Here is a 19303-nt window from a genome sequence, read left to right on the forward strand (position 1 = left end):
CCCAGGTCGCAAAACTTGCTAGTGATTTTCGTGCGCGGCGTGTGTGGAAACCAAAGCAGCAAACAGACTCCCATCTCCACCCGCAACTCCCGCCCTGTCACTTGGGCCAGGCATCCGACGACCTCCTCCCAGTAGCCACTTAAAACATCGCAGGACCAAAACATGTGTTTAAAGTCAGCCCCCTCCTCTCCACAACGAGGGCACTGCGGCATGGGGCCCCCAAAATACTGAAACAATTTAGCCGGCGTCAGGTATGCCCTATGCAGGGTGAAATACTGCACCAGCTGAAACCGGGCGTTACGCGTGCTCTTCCAGGCCCGTCTCTGAAGTGCAGGCCATGTCAGTTCCGGGATAGGTTTTCCGATATCGGCTTCCCACTTATCCTTCAGCGCAGTCAAAGGAGCTAGATGTTCCGTGGCCATTCTCTGATAGAGGCAAGTAATGGCCTTGAATGTGCCCGCCGCCATGACCACATACTGACAGCCGGCCGCCGTCCGCGGTTCCGAGAGCCCCACTCCCCAGTGCCTCCGCAGCGCCGCCACCAAGGCCGCGTGGAGGAGATAGTCGCCCCTCGGAATCCCGAAGGAGTCCTGCAGCTCCTGGAATGGCCGAAGCTCTCCATTTAGGTACAGGTCTCCCACCATCTGTATCCCTAGATCTTCCCAGCGGGCCAGCCCCGACCAGTCCCCGCCGTGGGGGAGGGCCGTGCACATACCCAAGGGGATCTCCGGAGCGTAAGGGCGAGCAGCGCCGGCCCTCCGCAGGCTCCGGTTCCAACACAGCCGGAGCTTTCGCTCTTCGAGCGTTAGTTGTGACAGCTCGAGTCGCTGTTGGAAAACGATAAAGGAAAGCACGTGTCGCGGGGTCATTCTACCCTGCGGACCCTCGGGGCCTCTAAATTCCCGTGCCACTGCCTGCGTGAGCCATTGTAGCTGGGCAGCCAAATAGTACCACTCGAAATCAGGTACCGCAAGCCCCCCCTCGGCTCTGGGCCGGCGCAGCGTGGTCAGCGCCACCCGCCGTCTGCCCGCCCCCCAGATAAAGCCCGTAACCATGGCCGTAAGTTTGCGGAAGAGTGACACCGGCACCCAGACAGGGAGTGTGCGGAAAAAATACAACAGGCGTGGGAGCGCCACCATCTTCAGCAGCGCCACCCGCCCGGCCACCGAGAGCGGGAGAGTGCTCCAGAATCCCATACTGCCCGCCAGGCCCGCGATCGCCCTCCCCACATTCCCCTCCAACAGGTCGCGCTGGGTGCGATAAATGCGCACTCCCAAATACGGCAGACAACTATCCGCACAGCGGATCGCCCCCAGGGAGGGGGGAATTCGCTCCCACTGAGTAATGGGGTAGACGCAAGTCTTGTCCCAATTGACCCTTAGGCCCGAGCGGCGCCCAAAATCCTCCAGTAGCACCCTAGCGCCTTGAAGGGCCCCCTCCGCGTCAGCCAGGAAAAGCAATAAATCGTCCGCGTAGAGGGAAATATAATGGGTCTCCCCCCGCAGGATCAGCCCAGCATACGCGCGTCCCATTCGGGCATGGGCCGCAAGCGGCTCGATTGCCAGGGCAAACAGCAGCGGCGATAGCGAGCAGCCCTGCCTCGTTCCCCGACGTACAGGATAGGGAGCCGAAATCGTGGTCCCCGTTCGCACCCTAGCCACCGAGTTGGTATTGAGCAACCTCGTCCAACGCACGAACCCATCCCCCAAGCCAAACTCCTGCAAGACCCTAAACAGATACGGCCACTCCACGCTGTCAAAGGCCTTCTCCATATCAACCGACAGGGTCAAGGCGGCTGGGTAATCCACGCTGTCCACCTCCATGACCTGCAACAGTCTCCGGATACACGTCGACGTGTTCCGTCGCGGAATGAACCCAGCTTGGTCCGGGTGAATCAGGGTGGGCATGTGGGCCAATAAGCGCTCGGACAGTATTTTGCTCAGAATCTTATAGTCCACCGTTAGCATGGAGAGCGGACGATAAGCTGTCCTGGCCCCCGGGTCCCCTCCTTTTTTCAGGAGCGGTATAATCAACGCTTCTCTGGCAGTGGCGGGCAATTGTCCCGCTGTCCAGGTCTCCCTATAGACTGACTGCAGCTGTGGGGCAAGCAGGTCCACATAGGCCACGTAAAACTCCACAGGAAGCCCATCTGTCCCCGGAGTCTTCTTATGCGCCATATGTTTGATCGCCGTCCGAATCTCACCAAGTGAGATATCACCCCCCAACGCCTCTCTGATGGCCTCAGCATTGATGACCATGTCTTGTATTGTTCCATGGAAAATCTTTAATAAACAGATTTCAAGTAAAAAATAATAATAATCCTGAAGTTGGTGGCATTGGTGGTTGTACACTGTACTTTAAATATCCAACCACAATTTCTTGCTACTGGTGTATAACTTGGGTGTCGCTTTAAATTCATAATCAATAAGAACTAGCAAGGGCATTGGTCTGCACAATTAGTAAGGCAGTAATGCCGTTTGTAACAAATATGCCATGAGTATTTACATTCCCCAATGATCTGCCTTACCATGCATGCCTGGCTCAGCCGGTATTCCATCCTAAGTACATCTTGCAGAGTCATGGATGCACCCTCTTGCAGCTGTCTCAATGTCATCTTCAGAGATGTTGGAGACATTTTCTGTAGGATCTGTAACACAAATGTTAGTCCTTTCATTACTTTTTCAATATAGTGTGACTTAGATACAATATGTAAACATTCAAAAAGTAATGTTTTGGGATTATTGGGATGGATGTTAGCTGGAGCGGCATCTGCTCCCAGGCAGTAGTGGTGGGTGGGAGGAATGGATGGGACGGTGTTTAAAAAAAATAAAAAATAAAAAATCACTTACCTGTTAGCCAGCTGGCTGGAAGGTTCGCCTCTCCTGTGTCCTCTCTTCCGTCCTCTCGTTCTGTAAAACGGAAGTACACAGGCTCCTAAACTCTCCTAGCCAATCATTACGCTGCTGTCACCAGCATGACAGCAGCGTCCTGATTGGTATGAGGGCCATGGTTCGCCGCTCAGACAGGGATTGGGAGCCTGTGCATGTTCTCCACCCGGGCCGTGCCATACAGCCGGGTGGAGAACATGCTAAGTGTGCATGAGTGTTTGGACGGCCCAAGACGGTGGCCATACCGTCATGCGCACTTAAGTACACTCGCTACTCCCCCCCCTGCTGGCTGTGATGATAGCCAAACCCCACCCCGCCCCAAAACTGGCTTCAGCAGGCAAAAAAATAAAATAATAACATTGTGGTATTATCATTTTCTTTTCTTTTTTTTGCACTGCTGAAAAGCAGTGGGGCGACGCTCTTCCGCCGTAGCGGAGGCGCCGCTCTCAGCTATCAAAGCATACAACGTCCTTCTCTAAATATCGTCATGGTGCACTGTTTTACGAATGCAACATTGAAAACATCAACATTCATCTTAAAATATTGTAAAACAGTCAATGCTCAAGAAACTCAACCTCCTATTATTGATATGAAGTCTTTCTGATTTTCAAGTTTTTTTAATAAGTCAACAGAGGAAATATGGGGTTTGCAAAAGGATGAGCAATTTGCAATGGTAAACGGTCCATTCATTTGGGGCCGTAAAACGACCTGCTTAATATTAGTTTGTTGCAATTCGTGACTCCCCTGTTATTGGCAGTGAATGCAAAGATGGAGCGACGCAAGGGATAGTAGACACCTGTTTCTACATTTACAGTCTCAAACAGGAAACATTTTTTTTAAAGCAAAACGTCTATTAAAGGTAAACATGCAGTTTTAAAAAAAAAAGAAATCCCGTTCGCAAGACATAGCAGGCAATAAGTCTCTCGAACACCCGACACGATTCCTATTTTCGAATCAGTAACAACACAAACTCTGGAGGTTGTAACGGAGCAACGGTTTGCGGCCTCGTTTACACACCTTTGCAACTCATAAATAGGAGGGGATGTCCCTTTAACGCTCTCCATATTTGTAAAAACGTTCGCCAAACACTTTTTGAACCAACGAGGAGCGGAAATAAACAGAAGTAAAGAGTAAGACAGAGAAACAGATAGAGGGAGAGGATGAGCAAGACCCCGATATAGAAAGAGAGACAGGACACAACAGAGAGGAAGAAAGAGACGGACAGGAGAGAGGAAGGCAGAGAAGGACAGAGTGAGAGGAAGAAGGTGTGAAAGAGAGTTAGAGAGGAGACAGTGTGAGGGAGTGAGAGGAGAGAGAGGGTCTGTAAATAAAGGGGCTGAGAAAGGAAGAACGAGGGAGAGAAGGTGCGAGAGGAGAGAAGGAGTGCCAGAGAAACAGAAAAAAAACAGGGAGAAAGAGGGAGCGGGAGCGATAAAGCGGCAGAGAGTGAGTGATGGCACTAAGCCATTGATAGTAATAAAGTGGCAGCTTGTGTTGCCTCTGTTTGCTCAGCTTTCGGATCGCCTGCCAGTTTGTTAAGCTTTGTCTATAATGAACACAAACTGGAAGCTGCCACAGGTTACCCTGGATCATACTCAAAAGCAGATCTGGTGAGAAGCCGCGTTGAGAATAGCAATATCTGCCTCTTGTACTTTACACAGCACACACGACAAACAGTTCTTTTATATAGCACAATATAAAGTGGGTCTCGACAGGGGTGCTGGATTTACATTACTGTTTGAGTAAGTCCTAAAGCAGTGACTTCGGGACATTACATTTTTCATACACAGAAAGAAAAACATTAACAAACCATTTCAAATGTTCTGCTAATTCTCATTTCGAAATTCATCCAAAATGCAAAATCTCTAAATTCAGGCATATCACAGTTGATACCCCGGTTTCTTACCAGTAATCTTCATTACTCCGAGTGTAGTCTTCCTCTCCACAGCAAAAACCTAGTGAGCTCAGGGGCGTCACACAGGCCCCCGCGGTGCGGGGAGCCCCCCAAGCTCCAGGGGGCCCCCTCAGCACAGCACTATGGTTGCAGAGCTCCTGATTGAGCCCGGAGGCCCCCTCAAGTTTCGTTACGCCACTGATTGAGCTTCAGCTCCCTCACATAACCCTCCAAACAAATTAGGGCTCTAGCCTCCCCAATCCCTCCCTAATATGGCTGAACTCCTTCACACCTAACCTATCAAAAGAGGAGGCACGACCCACCCCACTTCCTGTTCCTCTACCAAGCCTCAGTACCAAAAACATGAAGCTGATATCAAAACAGAGAAGGGAGGGATGAGAACCCAGAAACGATAATGCAAGGCACAAACACAGAATAAGCCAAATAGACAACAGAGGAAAATACAGCCTCACAACATGTTAGCGACAATCAATCAACAGTCAGTGCCAGCCTGCAGTACAGCAACAGCAACAGCAGCTGAACCTCCCAACACTACCTGATAATGGACCATGACACGTGAGGACAAGCCCATGTAGCAGCCTTACAAATGTCTTCGACTGAGACCCCCTTGAAAGAAGCCCAGGAGACAGAAATACTATGGGTAGACCACCCCTTCATCCTGGATTATACGTTCGACCTCTGAGAATATACACCAGAAGGATTGGCTGTTTAATTCACCTACTCAAAGTGGAAATAGACGGTTTATGACTGGACCTCACCGGGTCAAAAGTGAAAAACTATCACATGAGCAAAAATCCAGTGTTCTCTCTAGATACACCAATACCGCCCTTTGTACATTGAACAGATGGAGACCTGTGCCCACCCTAGACCAAGACATAGGAGAAAAAGTAGGCAGAACAACCTCCCTAGAACCATTAGACACAAAAGGGATTTTGGGCAAATCCTTCAGATCAGACCGCATGACAATATGGACAGGCAACACTCTCAAGAAAGAAGGAGACCATAAAAAGGACTCCAACTCCCCAAACCTCCCAGCCGACACAATGGCCACCAAAAAAAAATACAACCGTCATGGTTAAGAACTTGATGTCAACCTCATCCAAAGGCTTGAAAGGTGCAGCCTGCAGCGCCTACAACACCAAAGGGAGATCCCAGGCCGGGGCAGGACAAATCACCCATGGACGCTGAAGAAAGAAACTACGCACCAACCAGGAAATTAAAGGATCTAACTCATCCAAAATGGGACTCTGGAAAGCCCATAATGCTGCCTACTGCGCCTGAAGAGTAGAGGGAGTCAGGCCCAACGAAAAACCATCAGCCAAAAAATCCAGGATCCTGAATGGATACATCGAGTCCAGCCTAAGAGAGACACCATCTGAAAAACAACCCTCAAATGACTTGAATAAGACCTTAGAGATGCCGGACGGCTGGAGCTCTGAATCAAGTCATAGAATTTATACAGCGCACTACATACCCAGAGGGTTTCAAGGCGCTTAGGAAGGGGAGGAGGATTACTTGTCAAATATCAACGTTTTAAGTTGCTTTCTGAATGCTAGGTGGTTCTGGGTAAGGCGAAGGTAAGCGGGGAGTGAGTTCCATGTTCTAGCAGCTAGGTAAGAAAAGGATCTGCCTCCCATGGTGGTCTTGTTGATGCGAGGTACAGTGGCGAGGGCTTGGCTGGAGGAACGTAGTTGGCGGGAGGGGGTGTAGAAGGACAGTCGTGAGTTGAGGCATTCTGGTCCGATGTCGTAGAGTGATTTGTGTGCGTGGGTAAGCAGTCGGAAAGTGATCCTCTTATTGACGGGTAGCCAGTGGAGGTCTTTAAGGTGACCAGAGATGTGTTCGTTGCGTGGGATGTCTAATATGAGCCTGGCTGAGGCGTTTTGGATTCGTTGGAGTTTCTTCTGGAGTTTTGCGGTAGCACCTGCGTAGAGGGTGTTTCCGTAGTCCAGTCGGCTCGTGACCAGAGCATGGGTGACTGTTTTCCTTGTTTCGGAGGGGATCCAGCGAAATGTTTTTCTGAGCATGCGAAGAATGTTGAAGCAGGAAGAGGATACGGCGCTGACTTGTCTGTTCATTGAGAGTGAAGAATCCAGGATGACGCCTAGGTTCCGAGCGTGGTCTGTCGGGATGGGTGCTTTTCCGAGGGCTTCCGGCCACCAGGAGTCGTCCCATGCAGAGGGGGATGTACCTAAGATGAGGACTTCTGTTTTGTCTGAGTTCAGTTTCAGACGGCTTTGTTTCATCCATTCGGCAACTTCTTTCATTCCTTCGTGTAGGTTGGTTTTGGCGGTGCTGGGGTCATTGGTGAGAGAAAGGATCAGTTGAGTGTCATCCGCGTAAGAGATGATGTTGAGGTTGTGTTGGCGTGCGATGGCCGCGAGGGGGCTCATGTATACGTTGAAGAGGGTGGGACTGAGTGAGGATCCTTGTGGTACGCCGCAGATGACTTCAGAGGCCTCGGACTTGAATGGTGGAAGGCGGACTCTCTGGGTTCTTCCGGTGAGGAACGAGGTGATCCATTCAAGTGCTTTTCCTTGGATTCCGATGTTATTGAGGCGTTGTAAAAGGGTGCTGTGGCAGACTGTGTCGAATGCTGCAGAGAGGTCAAGGAGGATGAGGGCGACTGTGTCCCCATTGTCCAGTAGAGTTCGAATGTCGTCTGTTGCTGCGATGAGGGCGGTCTCAGTGCTGTGTTTTGCTCGGAAGCCAGATTGTGAGGGGTCGAGGGATTTGTTGGCTTCGAGGAAGGCGGCGAGCTGGTTGTTGACAGCTTTCTCGATGACTTTGGCCGGGAATGGAAGAAGCGAGATGGGGCGGTAATTTTTGAGTTCGGTGGGGTCCGCTGTGGGTTTTTTCAGAAGGGCGGTGAGTTCAGCGTGTTTCCAGTCTTCCGGGAAGGTGGCGGAGTTTAAGGAGCAGTTGATGACGTCTCGGAGGTGCGGTGCTATGACGGAGTCTGCTTTGTTGAAGATGTGGTGAGGACATGGGTCTGTGGGGGATCCTGAGTGGATGGAGTTCATCAGGCGGATGGTGTCCTCAGTGGAGATTGGGTTCCAGTCGTTAAGGGTGTTCACGGGGGGAAGATGATCAGCAAATGGTAGGGTGGGTTGGTTTCCGGGTTGGTTGTCAAAGCTGTTGTGGATGTCAGCAATCTTGTTGTGGAAAAATGAGGCTAGGGAGTCGCAGAGGGTTTGAGAGGGGGTGATGTCGTTGGAGTTGGCCGAGGGATTGGAAAATTCCTTGACGATGTTGAAAAGTTCCTTGCTGTTGTGGGCGTTGTTGTCAAGTCGATCCTTGAATGCTGTTTTCTTGGCTTTTCGGATTAGTTGGTGGTGAGTGCGGGTGGCGTTTTTGAAGGCGTCCAGGCAAACCACCTCTGCTGAGCAGCCCCTACACAACAGAGTCATCCTCTCAATAGCCAGGCTTGAAGATAGAGCTGCTGCAGAACAGCTGCTGGTAGAGGGGAAACCCTCAGAGGATACGGATGGTCTGGAATCCCCCCCCCCCCCCCCCCCAACACTCCACAAGCTCCCTCAGCAGAGGGTACGATGGGCGCTGGACCAAGCCATGTACCACCAACAAAACAAAAGCAGTCGCCAAGCGTATTTTGTACAATACCCTGGGAAGCAATGGAAACGATGGAAATGCAAAAAGCAGGTCCACCGATCAGCTGAATGACATTGCAGCCATCTGCCATGGCTCTGGACAAGGAGTAATCATGCAGAAGCAGGGCAGGAGAGCATTGTCCTTGGCTGTAAAAAAGGCCACTTATGGACACCCGCACCTCTTCTGCAACATTTGGAACACACCAACGACAAAGATAGAAATCATGGGGTAAAGACCCTGCTCAGGGGGTCTGCTGCACAATACTCACTCCCCGGGAGGTACACAGCCTGTAGAAACAACACATTGCATTCCGCCCAGGTCAGAATCTCCTGAGCCAGGAGCCACAAGGACTGAACCGTGCAACCCCTCTGGTGCAATCACCAGGGACGTTGCAGGGTTGTCCTTGTTCAGTCCATCACCGCCTGATTGTCAGTCCGGACCAGAACATGATGCCCCCTGAGGGCAGGCCGAAATTCCTAACGAGCCAGCTAAGCAGCCTTCAGCACCCTGAAGTTGGAAGAACAACCAGCCAGCAGGCATTCCAATTTCCCCTTAACAGACCAGGAATACAAAGTGGCACCCCAGCTTGCTAACAACTCTAGACACCACCCGGGTGGAGGACACCTGAAAGGGAAGATACCTCACAAGATGGACTTCGTCCAGCCAACAACCCAGGGCTAACCGGATCTGAGGGGACACCACCATCAGAAGACTGTAATAGGTTGAACAAGGGGACCAATGAGACAGAAGACAGACCACAAACGGGTACATGTGCAACCGAGCCCATGGTAACACAATGAATGCTGCTGATATCAAGCTCTGCAACCTCAACCACCAAGGTCCTGGGGCTGAATTTAGCTTGAGCAGGCAGCAAAGGTCCTTCATTAAGGATGCTCTTCTGTCTGCCGACAGAAACACCTGCCCCCTGACCATGTCCAGGTGACCCCTAATGAACCCTAGGTCCTGGGTAGGAACCAGATGCGATCTTCTTGTGGTTGATCAGAAAGTCGTGGACCTCCAGAATCTTGCAGACCCTCAGGATGTGAAGAGTCCCCTTGGAAAAAGAAAAGGCAGATATCAACCAGACATCAAGGTACGGTAGCACCTGAATCCCCTCTCTATGGATTAGCCCAACCAAGAGAGCCAACGCGTAAAAAACAGCGGGGTTGAGGACAATCCAAAAGGCAGTACCTGGAACTGAAAATGCTGGGGACCTACACAGAACCAGAGGAACCGCTAGGATGCTGGATGAATTGGCATATGCAGAGAGGCATCGAGCAGATCCAATGATGACACCACTTCTCCCTGAACCAGCAAAGGACAGATTTCCTGCAAAGACAACAATTTAAACAGAACAAGAGGGATAAAAGAGTACACCCACTATAAATCCAAAACACAGAACAGAAACCTCAGGTGCCTTCCTTATCAGGAAGATGATTGAGTAGACACTTTGACCCCTCTGACAAGCAGGAACCAGACGTATGGCACAGTTTGCGAGAAGACCCAAAATACCTGCCAAAAGAGTCTCCCTCTTTGCTGCAGCTGAGGGCAAAGGAGTGTAGACAAGATAACTCGGGGCGAAGAATCAATGCTAACCATATATCCCATCTGGATAATCCTCAATACCCACTGGCCGGAGATTGACCCCTCCAAGTCACCATGAACTTCGACAATCGACACCCCATGGGAAGCTGACTGTTGGGGCCATCTGGATAGTCAGGTCTTAGCCGAGCGTATGGAACCAACATCAGACTGCTGAGGCCGGGATTTGGGAGAGAAAGGGATACCCCGGCCGCATCCCCTCCCACGAAAGGGAAGGTTACCCCTATGAGTAGAAGACTGACTGAGGCTCTCCTGTAGCCAAGAAATCTACCCCTTGAAGATCAAGTGGGAGTCAACAGTTTCCTATCCTCCACGGACAACTTCACAATCTCCTCCAATAATGCACCAACCAGCTTTACCCCGAGAAAGGAATCTTCATCAGAAGGGCAATCTGAGCCACCTCAGCCTTCCAAAGGTACAACCAAACCTGGCGCCTGCCTGAATTGCTGCATCTACGGAAGCAGCTGCGGCCCCTAAGGTATCAAAGGAAATGTACAACAACATCCTGGTCTGTTGCTCCAGGACAACCAGGGTATGCATGATGTCTGCCCCCTGCTCCATAAGTTTAACTAGAAACTGATAGTCCTTCAAGAGGGACTGGATAGTGTAGGAGAGATAAGCTGAGGCCCTAATAGAAAAGTCGGCCGCGGGTTAAGATCTCTTGACTGTCGACTTCACCCTTATGTCATCCGGGTCCAAAGGGGAGGCATCCTCTGAAAGATAGCCTCCTGAAAAAGACAACACAGCCATCATGGAGTCTACCTTCACCGCCACTGGAAAATACCTCGCAAAGTCCTGAATGGCATACCGCTTAGACAAGTACCATGGACTAGAAGGCTTGTTTATGTCCTGCCATTCATTATCCATCACCTTCCAGATGGAGGTGTGAGGGATGCCGAGGGAGGGACTTAGGCTCACGCCTTTAGTATTGCATTAAGAAATACCCAGATTCCTCAGCCACCTGGGGTACAGAGAAGGATAGATTATCCTTGATATGCTGCAGAACCTCTTTAAGTTGCTGCCCCTGCATCTATCGGCCCCTGAGAACATCCTCCTCTCCTTCAGCCTCTGTACTAGTGGAAGGCTTAATACGCTGCTTCTTAGGAGATGAAGGGCCCTCACACTGCTTAAATGCAACAGCCCCTTCAGCCTAGAACATGTGCTGGATTGGCTTGCAAAGAAGGGGTCTCTGCCGGAAGCTGCACACTGGTGCCTGCCCCTAACTGAGGCTCATTTGCATCCTCGCAAAACAGCTACCACAGCCCGAAACACAAAAAAACAGAGCTGTTCACACCCGCCGGCCGGCACGGAAACCAGTATTGACAATGCCCCCCTCCACATGGACTGCCCGTGCCAAAAAGGAAAGCAGCGCGTTGGCCCACGGTAGATGGGGCGATAACACTGAGGCCCAGTGTAACCGTGTCCTGACACGAGAACCTGCTAGAACAGAGCGTACATGAGCCTGCTGAAGCAGGGCTTCGCACACACCATAAGAACTCGCTATCCCCGGGTCTCTCAATATGCAGGGATCCAAACAAATAAAAATAAAAAAATAGATATATATCCCAAAAAGAGCCCCCACAGCAGGACTTCATACCGGGACCATGGGCCTGCTACAACATGACCTCGCCCCACTTACCTGCGACTTGCTTGAACAGTCTGCAAAGCAGAACCAAAAAAAACAGGAAGTGGGGTCGGTCGTGCCTCCTCTTATGGTAGATCAAGGGTGAAGGAGGTCGGCCTTTGTTAGGGAGGGATGGGGGAGGCTAGCACGCTAAATTGCTTGGAGGATTCTGTGGGGGAGCTGAAGCTCACTACTTATTACTGTGGCGAGGAAGACTTAGGAGGAGTTAATGTACAGAATGCAACTTAATGCAGTCATTAAATTCAGCAAACAGGCCTTCGATGGTTTGTATGCAGCCTTCAAAGCACCCTTTAGGGATTCCCAAGTTGGTGGTGTTTTGTTAATTGATACTGCAGTTTGCTGGGCAAGCGCCCCACCTTTTAGCTCGTATATGGGTTTTTGATGTGTATCTCAGTCTCAGCTCGCTTTACTGTACCATTGCGTGCTCATGATAAGGTATTTCCACGCCATCGTTCTCAACTCATTCTTAAAAATGCTTTCTTATTCACAATATCCTTTTTTTCCCAAATGACATTTTTTGCCACCAAAATATCCTAAGCCTTTAAGCATATCAAGTTAAACTGACTGAATCTAATGCTGCCTTTCGAGGAGATTAAACCCTCTGTCACCCACTTCCTCGACCTCTATCTGCTGACTGACTACATTTTGTGCTACTATCTACTTTAAATTTAATATGCAAGGCACTCGAGATCATTCTAGTAGAGATTTCCACCATGCAGCCTTCAATAATTATACTGGCATCTCTGAAAACAGGGATAATGTACATTTCCATAACAGTGCTGAGCTGAAAAGAAGAAACAATCGTGCCTGCTAATACGTATCGGACCGCTATTTGTCTCCACTTTTTTTATTATTATTATCTTTATTATTTTAGTAGAGACATAGCAAAGCATGAGGAATACAATACATAATCGATTTGGTACAACAATTTATAAAAGGAAATCGTTTTTAATGAGGTACCTGAAAACCCACCACCACGGCTGCTGCCGAATAATTCTCTGACACGTTTTAAAAGCTTTCGAATAACCTGCTTCAGATCCGGTTCATGAGGTAGTGTGCGTGTGCAAGCGTTAATGCCATCTGACAGCCCGCCTCTCCTGGGGCCATGCTGGCGCAGTCTGGGTTCTAATTAATGTGGCCGAGTATTGCTGTAGGTTTAACTGTATCCCAGATGCTGTGATTGTCTGTCAATTACAGTAGCATCCCTTCTTCCAAAGAAACTGTGCTCAGAAAGGCCCCCTAATCTCCAAAATACAAGCGGCACGGCCTGAGCTGGGTGTATTAAAAGATTACCTGGATTCTAGAGGGTGCCCTGGTACTAGGCCAGCAGGGGGCACATGGCTATCGGCACCTCAAGAACAACAATAAATCTCTGTGCTGCCTATTACATGGGGCTGGTTGTATTTGCATCAGAGCTTTGATGTAATGGTCTGGCACGCTGCAGAAGCAATAGCAAAATGCACTAATCTTTTTAAAAGAGGGTAAATCCGCTACAGAATACTGCAAGCAGAATTCCCGTTCGCTGCAAACATATTTCTAAATTTATCCCGTCTGTCTGCCCACGCAAACACACGGTGCTTTCGATAGCATTCCTAAAATAGAAATAGAAATTCTCAGTTCATAAAAAGCAGTCAGTCTGTGCCGATTCTAGCACTGTTCACTAGGATACATTTATATTTCGTTATGAGCCTTAAAGAAGTGGACTGGCTTCAAGTATTTCAGTGTGGGGACCCTCCGTCTCGTTGTGGCATGTGTTTGCATTGAAAATACTAATAAACAAAAACATTTATTACAGTTTCTGACCCAGAAATCGTGCTTTCTTTTCATTGCTTCAACTCAAATAACTCCAGTGTTCTGTCATTTTCAAACATAATAAATGAAAGAATTCAATGGCAGAATAGAACCAGTGATAATACATCAAAAAAGCCACTCTTTATGGTGACTGAGCTCGAAAGGAAAGGATAGCGCTGCTGGCTAACCTGGTTACTCCTGTGAATTAGCAACCATGTGCGATGTACGAGTGGTCCAGGACAGAGGGGTTTCCATAAGAAGGCTAGAACAAGGGTGAGAGGTCATCTGTGTCGGTGAAGCTGCTTAGTGCCTTCCCACCCTACCAGAAGAAGGCCTCTTCCATCCTACGTCTACAGCTCAAGTCCTTTAAGGAAGCCCAGTCTCAAAGTCAGCCTGCTTGTATTACAAAGGCAACGGTTGGAAAACCACCATCTTGCTCTTATCTTTCACTGGAAGGGGAAACCGTAATCCTTATGCTTTGTGGCTGAAGCGAAGAAGTTGTTGGACATCCCTGACAACACATCTAGCAGAGACGCATCCCCAGTCCGCACGACGACCGGGCAGGGGTGGCGCCCAGTCTGGTGCAGAGTACGCACTAAGCGCCCAGACAAGGTCAAAAAGGAGAATGCGCTTCAAGAAGCCAAGCAAGACATTATCGCCCACCTGCAAAACATAGGAAAAGACCCATCCCCAGCTACATCCACGATTGGCTGACAGCGACACTGACTAGACTATGCACCACCTTGGAGAGGGGGGCCTTCCTACTTTCATGATGGATCCTTGACAACCTTTGGGCTTTGAGGCAGGATACACGTATCTGGAGGAACATACTTGTTGTGCTCTCATGTCCACCCCATGGCTACTTCCAGTAACTCACTCTCCATTGTTGGGAAATCGATCATTCCCAGCGGCCTGCCCACCTCGATTCGTAGCCCAGGAGGGTGACATCTCAAGCGGAACCTGTGTGCTCTTGCGTCGGTCTCTGCAGGGCCCGTATGGTGTTGTTGGGTCCTGTTGCCTCTCTGTTGTTTGTATTTTTTTATTTGTTTCAGATTTTTCCTGGTAAGGTGACTTGTGGGGGTGATTACTCCTTTCTTACTGGTCGGAGTTCCACACCACCACATATAGGCTTGCACTGCATTGATCGTATGGCTACCCTGCTCCCACCCCGGCAATTAATGCGAGCCCCCCCCCCCCCCCCGCATTATGACTATTCAACACCCGGGACGTGGGTGCCCTTCATCTGGGCCGCGTTAACTGTGCACTGCCAAGGACTTTCTTGGGTGCACCTGCTTATGAAGCAGTTACTTACACTTGTACACTGCACAGCATATTAAATTACTCTCCCTCAACGTCCAGGCCTGAACTTGCCTAACAAGCGCAAGCAAGTTTGGTGATACCTTCATCAGCAGGACCCAGATGCCATCTTCCTGGGCTCACTGTACCACTGGATTCAAGCTATCCTGGCTGATGAGGGGTGAAACCCCGAAACCAGTCCTAGGATGCCTGCTTCCAGTCCACGGAGGACCTGGCTTGGTAGTTCGGGCTGGTCTGTTCCCATGTGGCACAGGGTCGAGACTGATTTGTATATGGCCAGGTCTAAACTGGGGTGGCATAGTAAGCAAATGAATGATGGATTTAACCCAGATCTCTTGACTGGTGCTGAATGTTTTGATTTGTTCTGCATTCTGTCCATCAAATGTGTGTCTTTTGCTTTCTCGCCCTAAGTGCGGCTGGCATGCCCAGACGTGGGTCCCGGGCTTACTGTGCCACTGGATTCAAGCTATCCTGGCTGATGAGGGGTGATACCCCAAAACTAGTCCTAGGATGCTTGTTTCTGGTCCTGGGAGGACCTGGCTTGGCAGTTCGGGCTGGACTGTTCCCATGTGGCACAGGGTAAAGACTGATTTGCATATGGCCAGGTCTAAACTGGGGCGGCATGGTGAGCAAAAGAATGATGGATTTAACCCAGATCTCTTGACTGGGGGTGAATGTTTTGATTTTCTCTGCATTCCGTCCATCAATTGTGTGTCTTTGATCTTCCTCCAGGAGACACACCTCCTAAGGGAGGACAACCATAGCATGTCCCACCTGAAATACACCCATCGTTTTTGGGCCCACATCACTGCAAAAATGCTGGGAGTAGCCAATCTGTATAAGGCAGGCTTCTGCGCCACGATCCTGACGTCTTAAATTGAGCATCTTACTAGGCACACACCCAATAACACTGCTTAATGTTTACGCCCTCAACTAGGCGCAGGACCTCTACATTCGAGGAACACTCCAGGATCAGATGACAAAGAAGGTGCAAACATTATAGTGGGAGGAGACTTCAACCTGATTTGGGACTCAGATCTAGACCGAAGCACGTCCTCCAATCAGGGCACAGGAGCAATATCTGATCAGCTTAAGCTTAAAATACCCAGATATGTGGGATTACTCATTCTACTTTCAGGTCCAGGTTGGTGGAGACCGACCTGGCAGCAGAGATTAAAGCACTTGAGTGCCTGGACCAGACTCAACAAGAGACAGCTTGCAATTCTGTGGGGACAGATGAGAGCCCATAGGGCCAATAAGGCTGAAGGCTCCCTCCTGGCTTTATGGTTTAATTCTTTTTATTAAACAATGCAAAAGGCCAGCTTGCATTAAACGGGCTACACAGAGCCCACAGTAGAGATTAATAAGTGCATTGTTACAAAAATCAACAAAGAACTAGTACAATCCCTCCCACCACCCCAAGAAAAGAGAGAAGAAAAAGGAGGAAAACGCATAGAGAACCACCCCCCACCCTCCCTCGGTACCTTCCTTCTGTGCGACGTCGCACCAAGTGGAGTGTCTTCATGAGGCTAGGCAAGTCTAAGTGGAGGAGTCTGGTGCAGTCAGGCGCAAGAGGCGCAAGTATCTCGGACAAGACAGTTGCCGGAATTTGGGTGTAAGCAGAGCAAGGAACGGCTGCCAGAGATCGCTAAAGGAGGAGCCTTTCCCAGCTAAGGTAAGTGAGATTTTTTCCAAGCCCAATACGTGCCACAATCGCCGGTGCCACCCATTATGTGCAGGAATGCAAGGTGTCCTCCAATGAACCGGTATGTTCTGAATGGCCGTGCCCAGTGCTGTGGCTATCTGTTTCCCTCGCCTAGATTTTAGAGGATAGTTAAGAGGATTAGGGACCCCTAAGAGGACATATGCGGGGAATCTAGGAAGTTCGGTGTCAAGGTATTTGTCGACCAATATTTGCGTCCAGTAAGGTGAACCAGTGTACCCCTCTTCCCGCATCCTCTCCAGCAGTCAGGGCTCAGGTTCGCGTCCGCTTGGTGTAGTCTCTCAGGGGTGCAGTACCAATAATAAACAAGTTTAGTGAATATTTCAGTGAGGCCTACATGTGTTGCTGTGTGGTGTGCTCTATAACATGCACCTTCCCATTCCTCCATTCCTCAGGACTGAGACTAAGTTCAAGATCCCTCTCCAAATGCGCTCGACCTGCATGTTAAGTGTGGGTATATCGGGACAAGAGCATCTTATACAGATCAGAGATCAGCTTCTTGTCTGAAGTTCGTGTAATGAGCCACCGTTCATAGGGAGTGAGAAGCCAAGACGCCTGAGTGCGATTGCCAGGGTGCATAGCCCCATGTCACACTTGTAAATATTGCAAACATTCGAATTGCTGGGAGGCCGTAAGCAGCTCTGAGCTGCGAGAAGGGGATAATGTCACCTTTAGTAAATAAGAGGCCTAAGGCTCGGCATCCGGCCTCTCTCCACAGTGAAAAGGACTGGGGACCTATCCCGGGGCTAAAATCTGGGTTATCAAACAGTGATGTAAGTGGAGAGGAGAAGGTCGGTAGGTCGTGGCGTATGTTGGTCCGATCCCAGACTGTGAGGGTTGTGCGTGTCACCTGTGAAGCGTATAAGTTGGGGGGACGGTGGAGCTTCGGGATGAAGAGAATTTTCATGAGGGATGTGCCCGCGACCGCACGATCTTGAAAGAGCCAGTGCTTCTCGGATTCAGCCCGGCTCCATTCGACCAGGTGTCGAAGCTGTACAGTGTTATAGTAGAGCATGAGGTCAGGGACCCCAAGACCTCCTTCGCGAGGAGGGAGAAAGCTAACATTTTCATTCTTGGTTTGTGCCCTTGCCAAATAAAGTGAGAGAGTTCCGATTGCACCCTCTATAGCAAACGAGCTGGGGGCGGTAAGGGGAGCGTCTGAAAGAGGTACAGGATTTTGGGGGAGAATCGTCATCTTAATAGCTGCGACATGTCCCAGTCATGAAATCTGATAGTGTTTCCATCTCCGCAACTCGGTGCGTATGTGAGAATGGAGGCGAGAATAGTTAGCCATCTTCATGGCCTGTAGGGTCGGGGCCAAATGGACACCCAAGTAAGGGACGACCATTGCTGGGGGCTTGAAGAGTTGCCTGCGCCTGGGGTGACAGAGAAGGTTCAATGCGGTAGATTTCGTCAAGTTCACCTTAAACCCAGAGGCTTTCGTGAAGGTGTCCAGGTACTCCAGAAATGTCCCTAAGGCGACACCGGGGTTTGCTAAGGTGACCAGTACATCATCCGCGTAGAGACTTATAACGTGGGTGTCCCCTCCGAAGCAGATGCCAGTGATCTGAGGATGGTTCCTAACTCGCTGCGCCATGGGCTCCATGTAGAGGGCAAAGAGCAAGGGCTACAAAAGGCACCCTTGCATCATGCCCCAACTGATGGGAAATGGGGTGGATAGGTGCCCATGGATCTGGACGGTAGCTGTGGGAGACCGGTAGCAGTTAAAAATGTGCGTCCGCATCTTCTCCCCCAAGCCAACACGAGCCAGCGCCTGTTCGAGATCGAGCCAGTGGACGAGTCAGACACCTCATAGAGAAAGCCTCCTGCATCCCCGGGGACTATATGCTCCTCACCATAGATGCAGAGAAGGCCTTCGAATGCAGTGGGGGCTAGAAGAAACCAGGGAGGCAAGGGCCGCTGTCCATCATCTGTGTGTCACCACTCCCACAGCTATGCGGGGGGAGATCTAGGTTATGGCAAAACAGGGCCGCCCGGTCACCACCAGGTGTGGCGTTTCACCGGCAAGATGAGTCTCGTCCCCACCCCGGGGGCCGCAGAGGGATGCCGTCTGTGTCAGGTGATCTGCCATGCCACAGGGCCCACCAGCGGGGGGACCGGACCAACAAGGCCCCCCACAGCAAACCCAGCACAGTCCACCCCTGCAGGCCCCAGGAGGACCCACAACCAGAGGCCTAACACCTGGATATGTCCACCACCCGGCTCCGTACGATCCGGGTGTCACCAGCAGGTCCCAGACAGTCAGAGGAACAGAGCGGGGGGACGCAGGCGGCGGTCCGGGCCACCCGCACAGCCCCACAGTTCGCTTCACAAGGTCGAGGGCTGGGGAGTCGTCCGACGGCCCGTGCAGCTCCCCGCTGGTCACAGAGTACTTGGGCGAGCCCGCTGTGGGTACCGCAGCTTGCCAAGAAGGCTGCGCCGCGCCCCAAGATGGCGCCCGGTGATCAGCCGCTGGTCGCCACCCCAGCGCCATCCGCAAGGCAGATGCGGTGGAAAGATGCTCTGGGGACCAGACGTTTATGCAGAAGGAGGTCTCCTGGTGTAGGCGCTAAGCAGAGCCGGTGGCCCAGGGTCCAATGTCCAGGTAGGCCCACCACGTGGCACTAGGTGGTCTGAGCGCGTTCAGCAGGCCCCGGGAGGTCAAGCCGCAGCAGCGCCCAGGGCCGGCAGCGTGACCCACCACTGCCGCTTCAGGGAACCGCTCATGGGACTGGAGGCCGAAGCGCCCCCTGACTGTCCGTTCGGACTCCCGCCGACTCTGGGCGCCTGTGCATGGCCGGCGTGTGCTCCGT

The 19303-nt window shown here is 50.9% G+C and overlaps 1 protein-coding gene across 1 annotated transcript in view; it reads right to left on the reverse strand.

The window, feature by feature from the left end:
• The window catches only part of HIBCH (3-hydroxyisobutyryl-CoA hydrolase), a 951762-nt gene that overhangs the window by 65492 nt on the left and 866967 nt on the right, over positions 1 to 19303 (reverse strand). Inside the window, exon 12 of the mRNA XM_085648807.1 lies at positions 2528 to 2647. Coding sequence (XP_085504933.1) covers positions 2528 to 2647 — 120 coding nt within the window. The remainder of the gene's footprint in view (positions 1 to 2527; positions 2648 to 19303) is intronic.

The sequence above is a fragment of the Triturus cristatus genome, chromosome 3_2 (assembly GCF_964204655.1).
Source record: "Triturus cristatus chromosome 3_2, aTriCri1.1, whole genome shotgun sequence".
Classification (NCBI taxonomy): domain Eukaryota; kingdom Metazoa; phylum Chordata; class Amphibia; order Caudata; family Salamandridae; genus Triturus; species Triturus cristatus.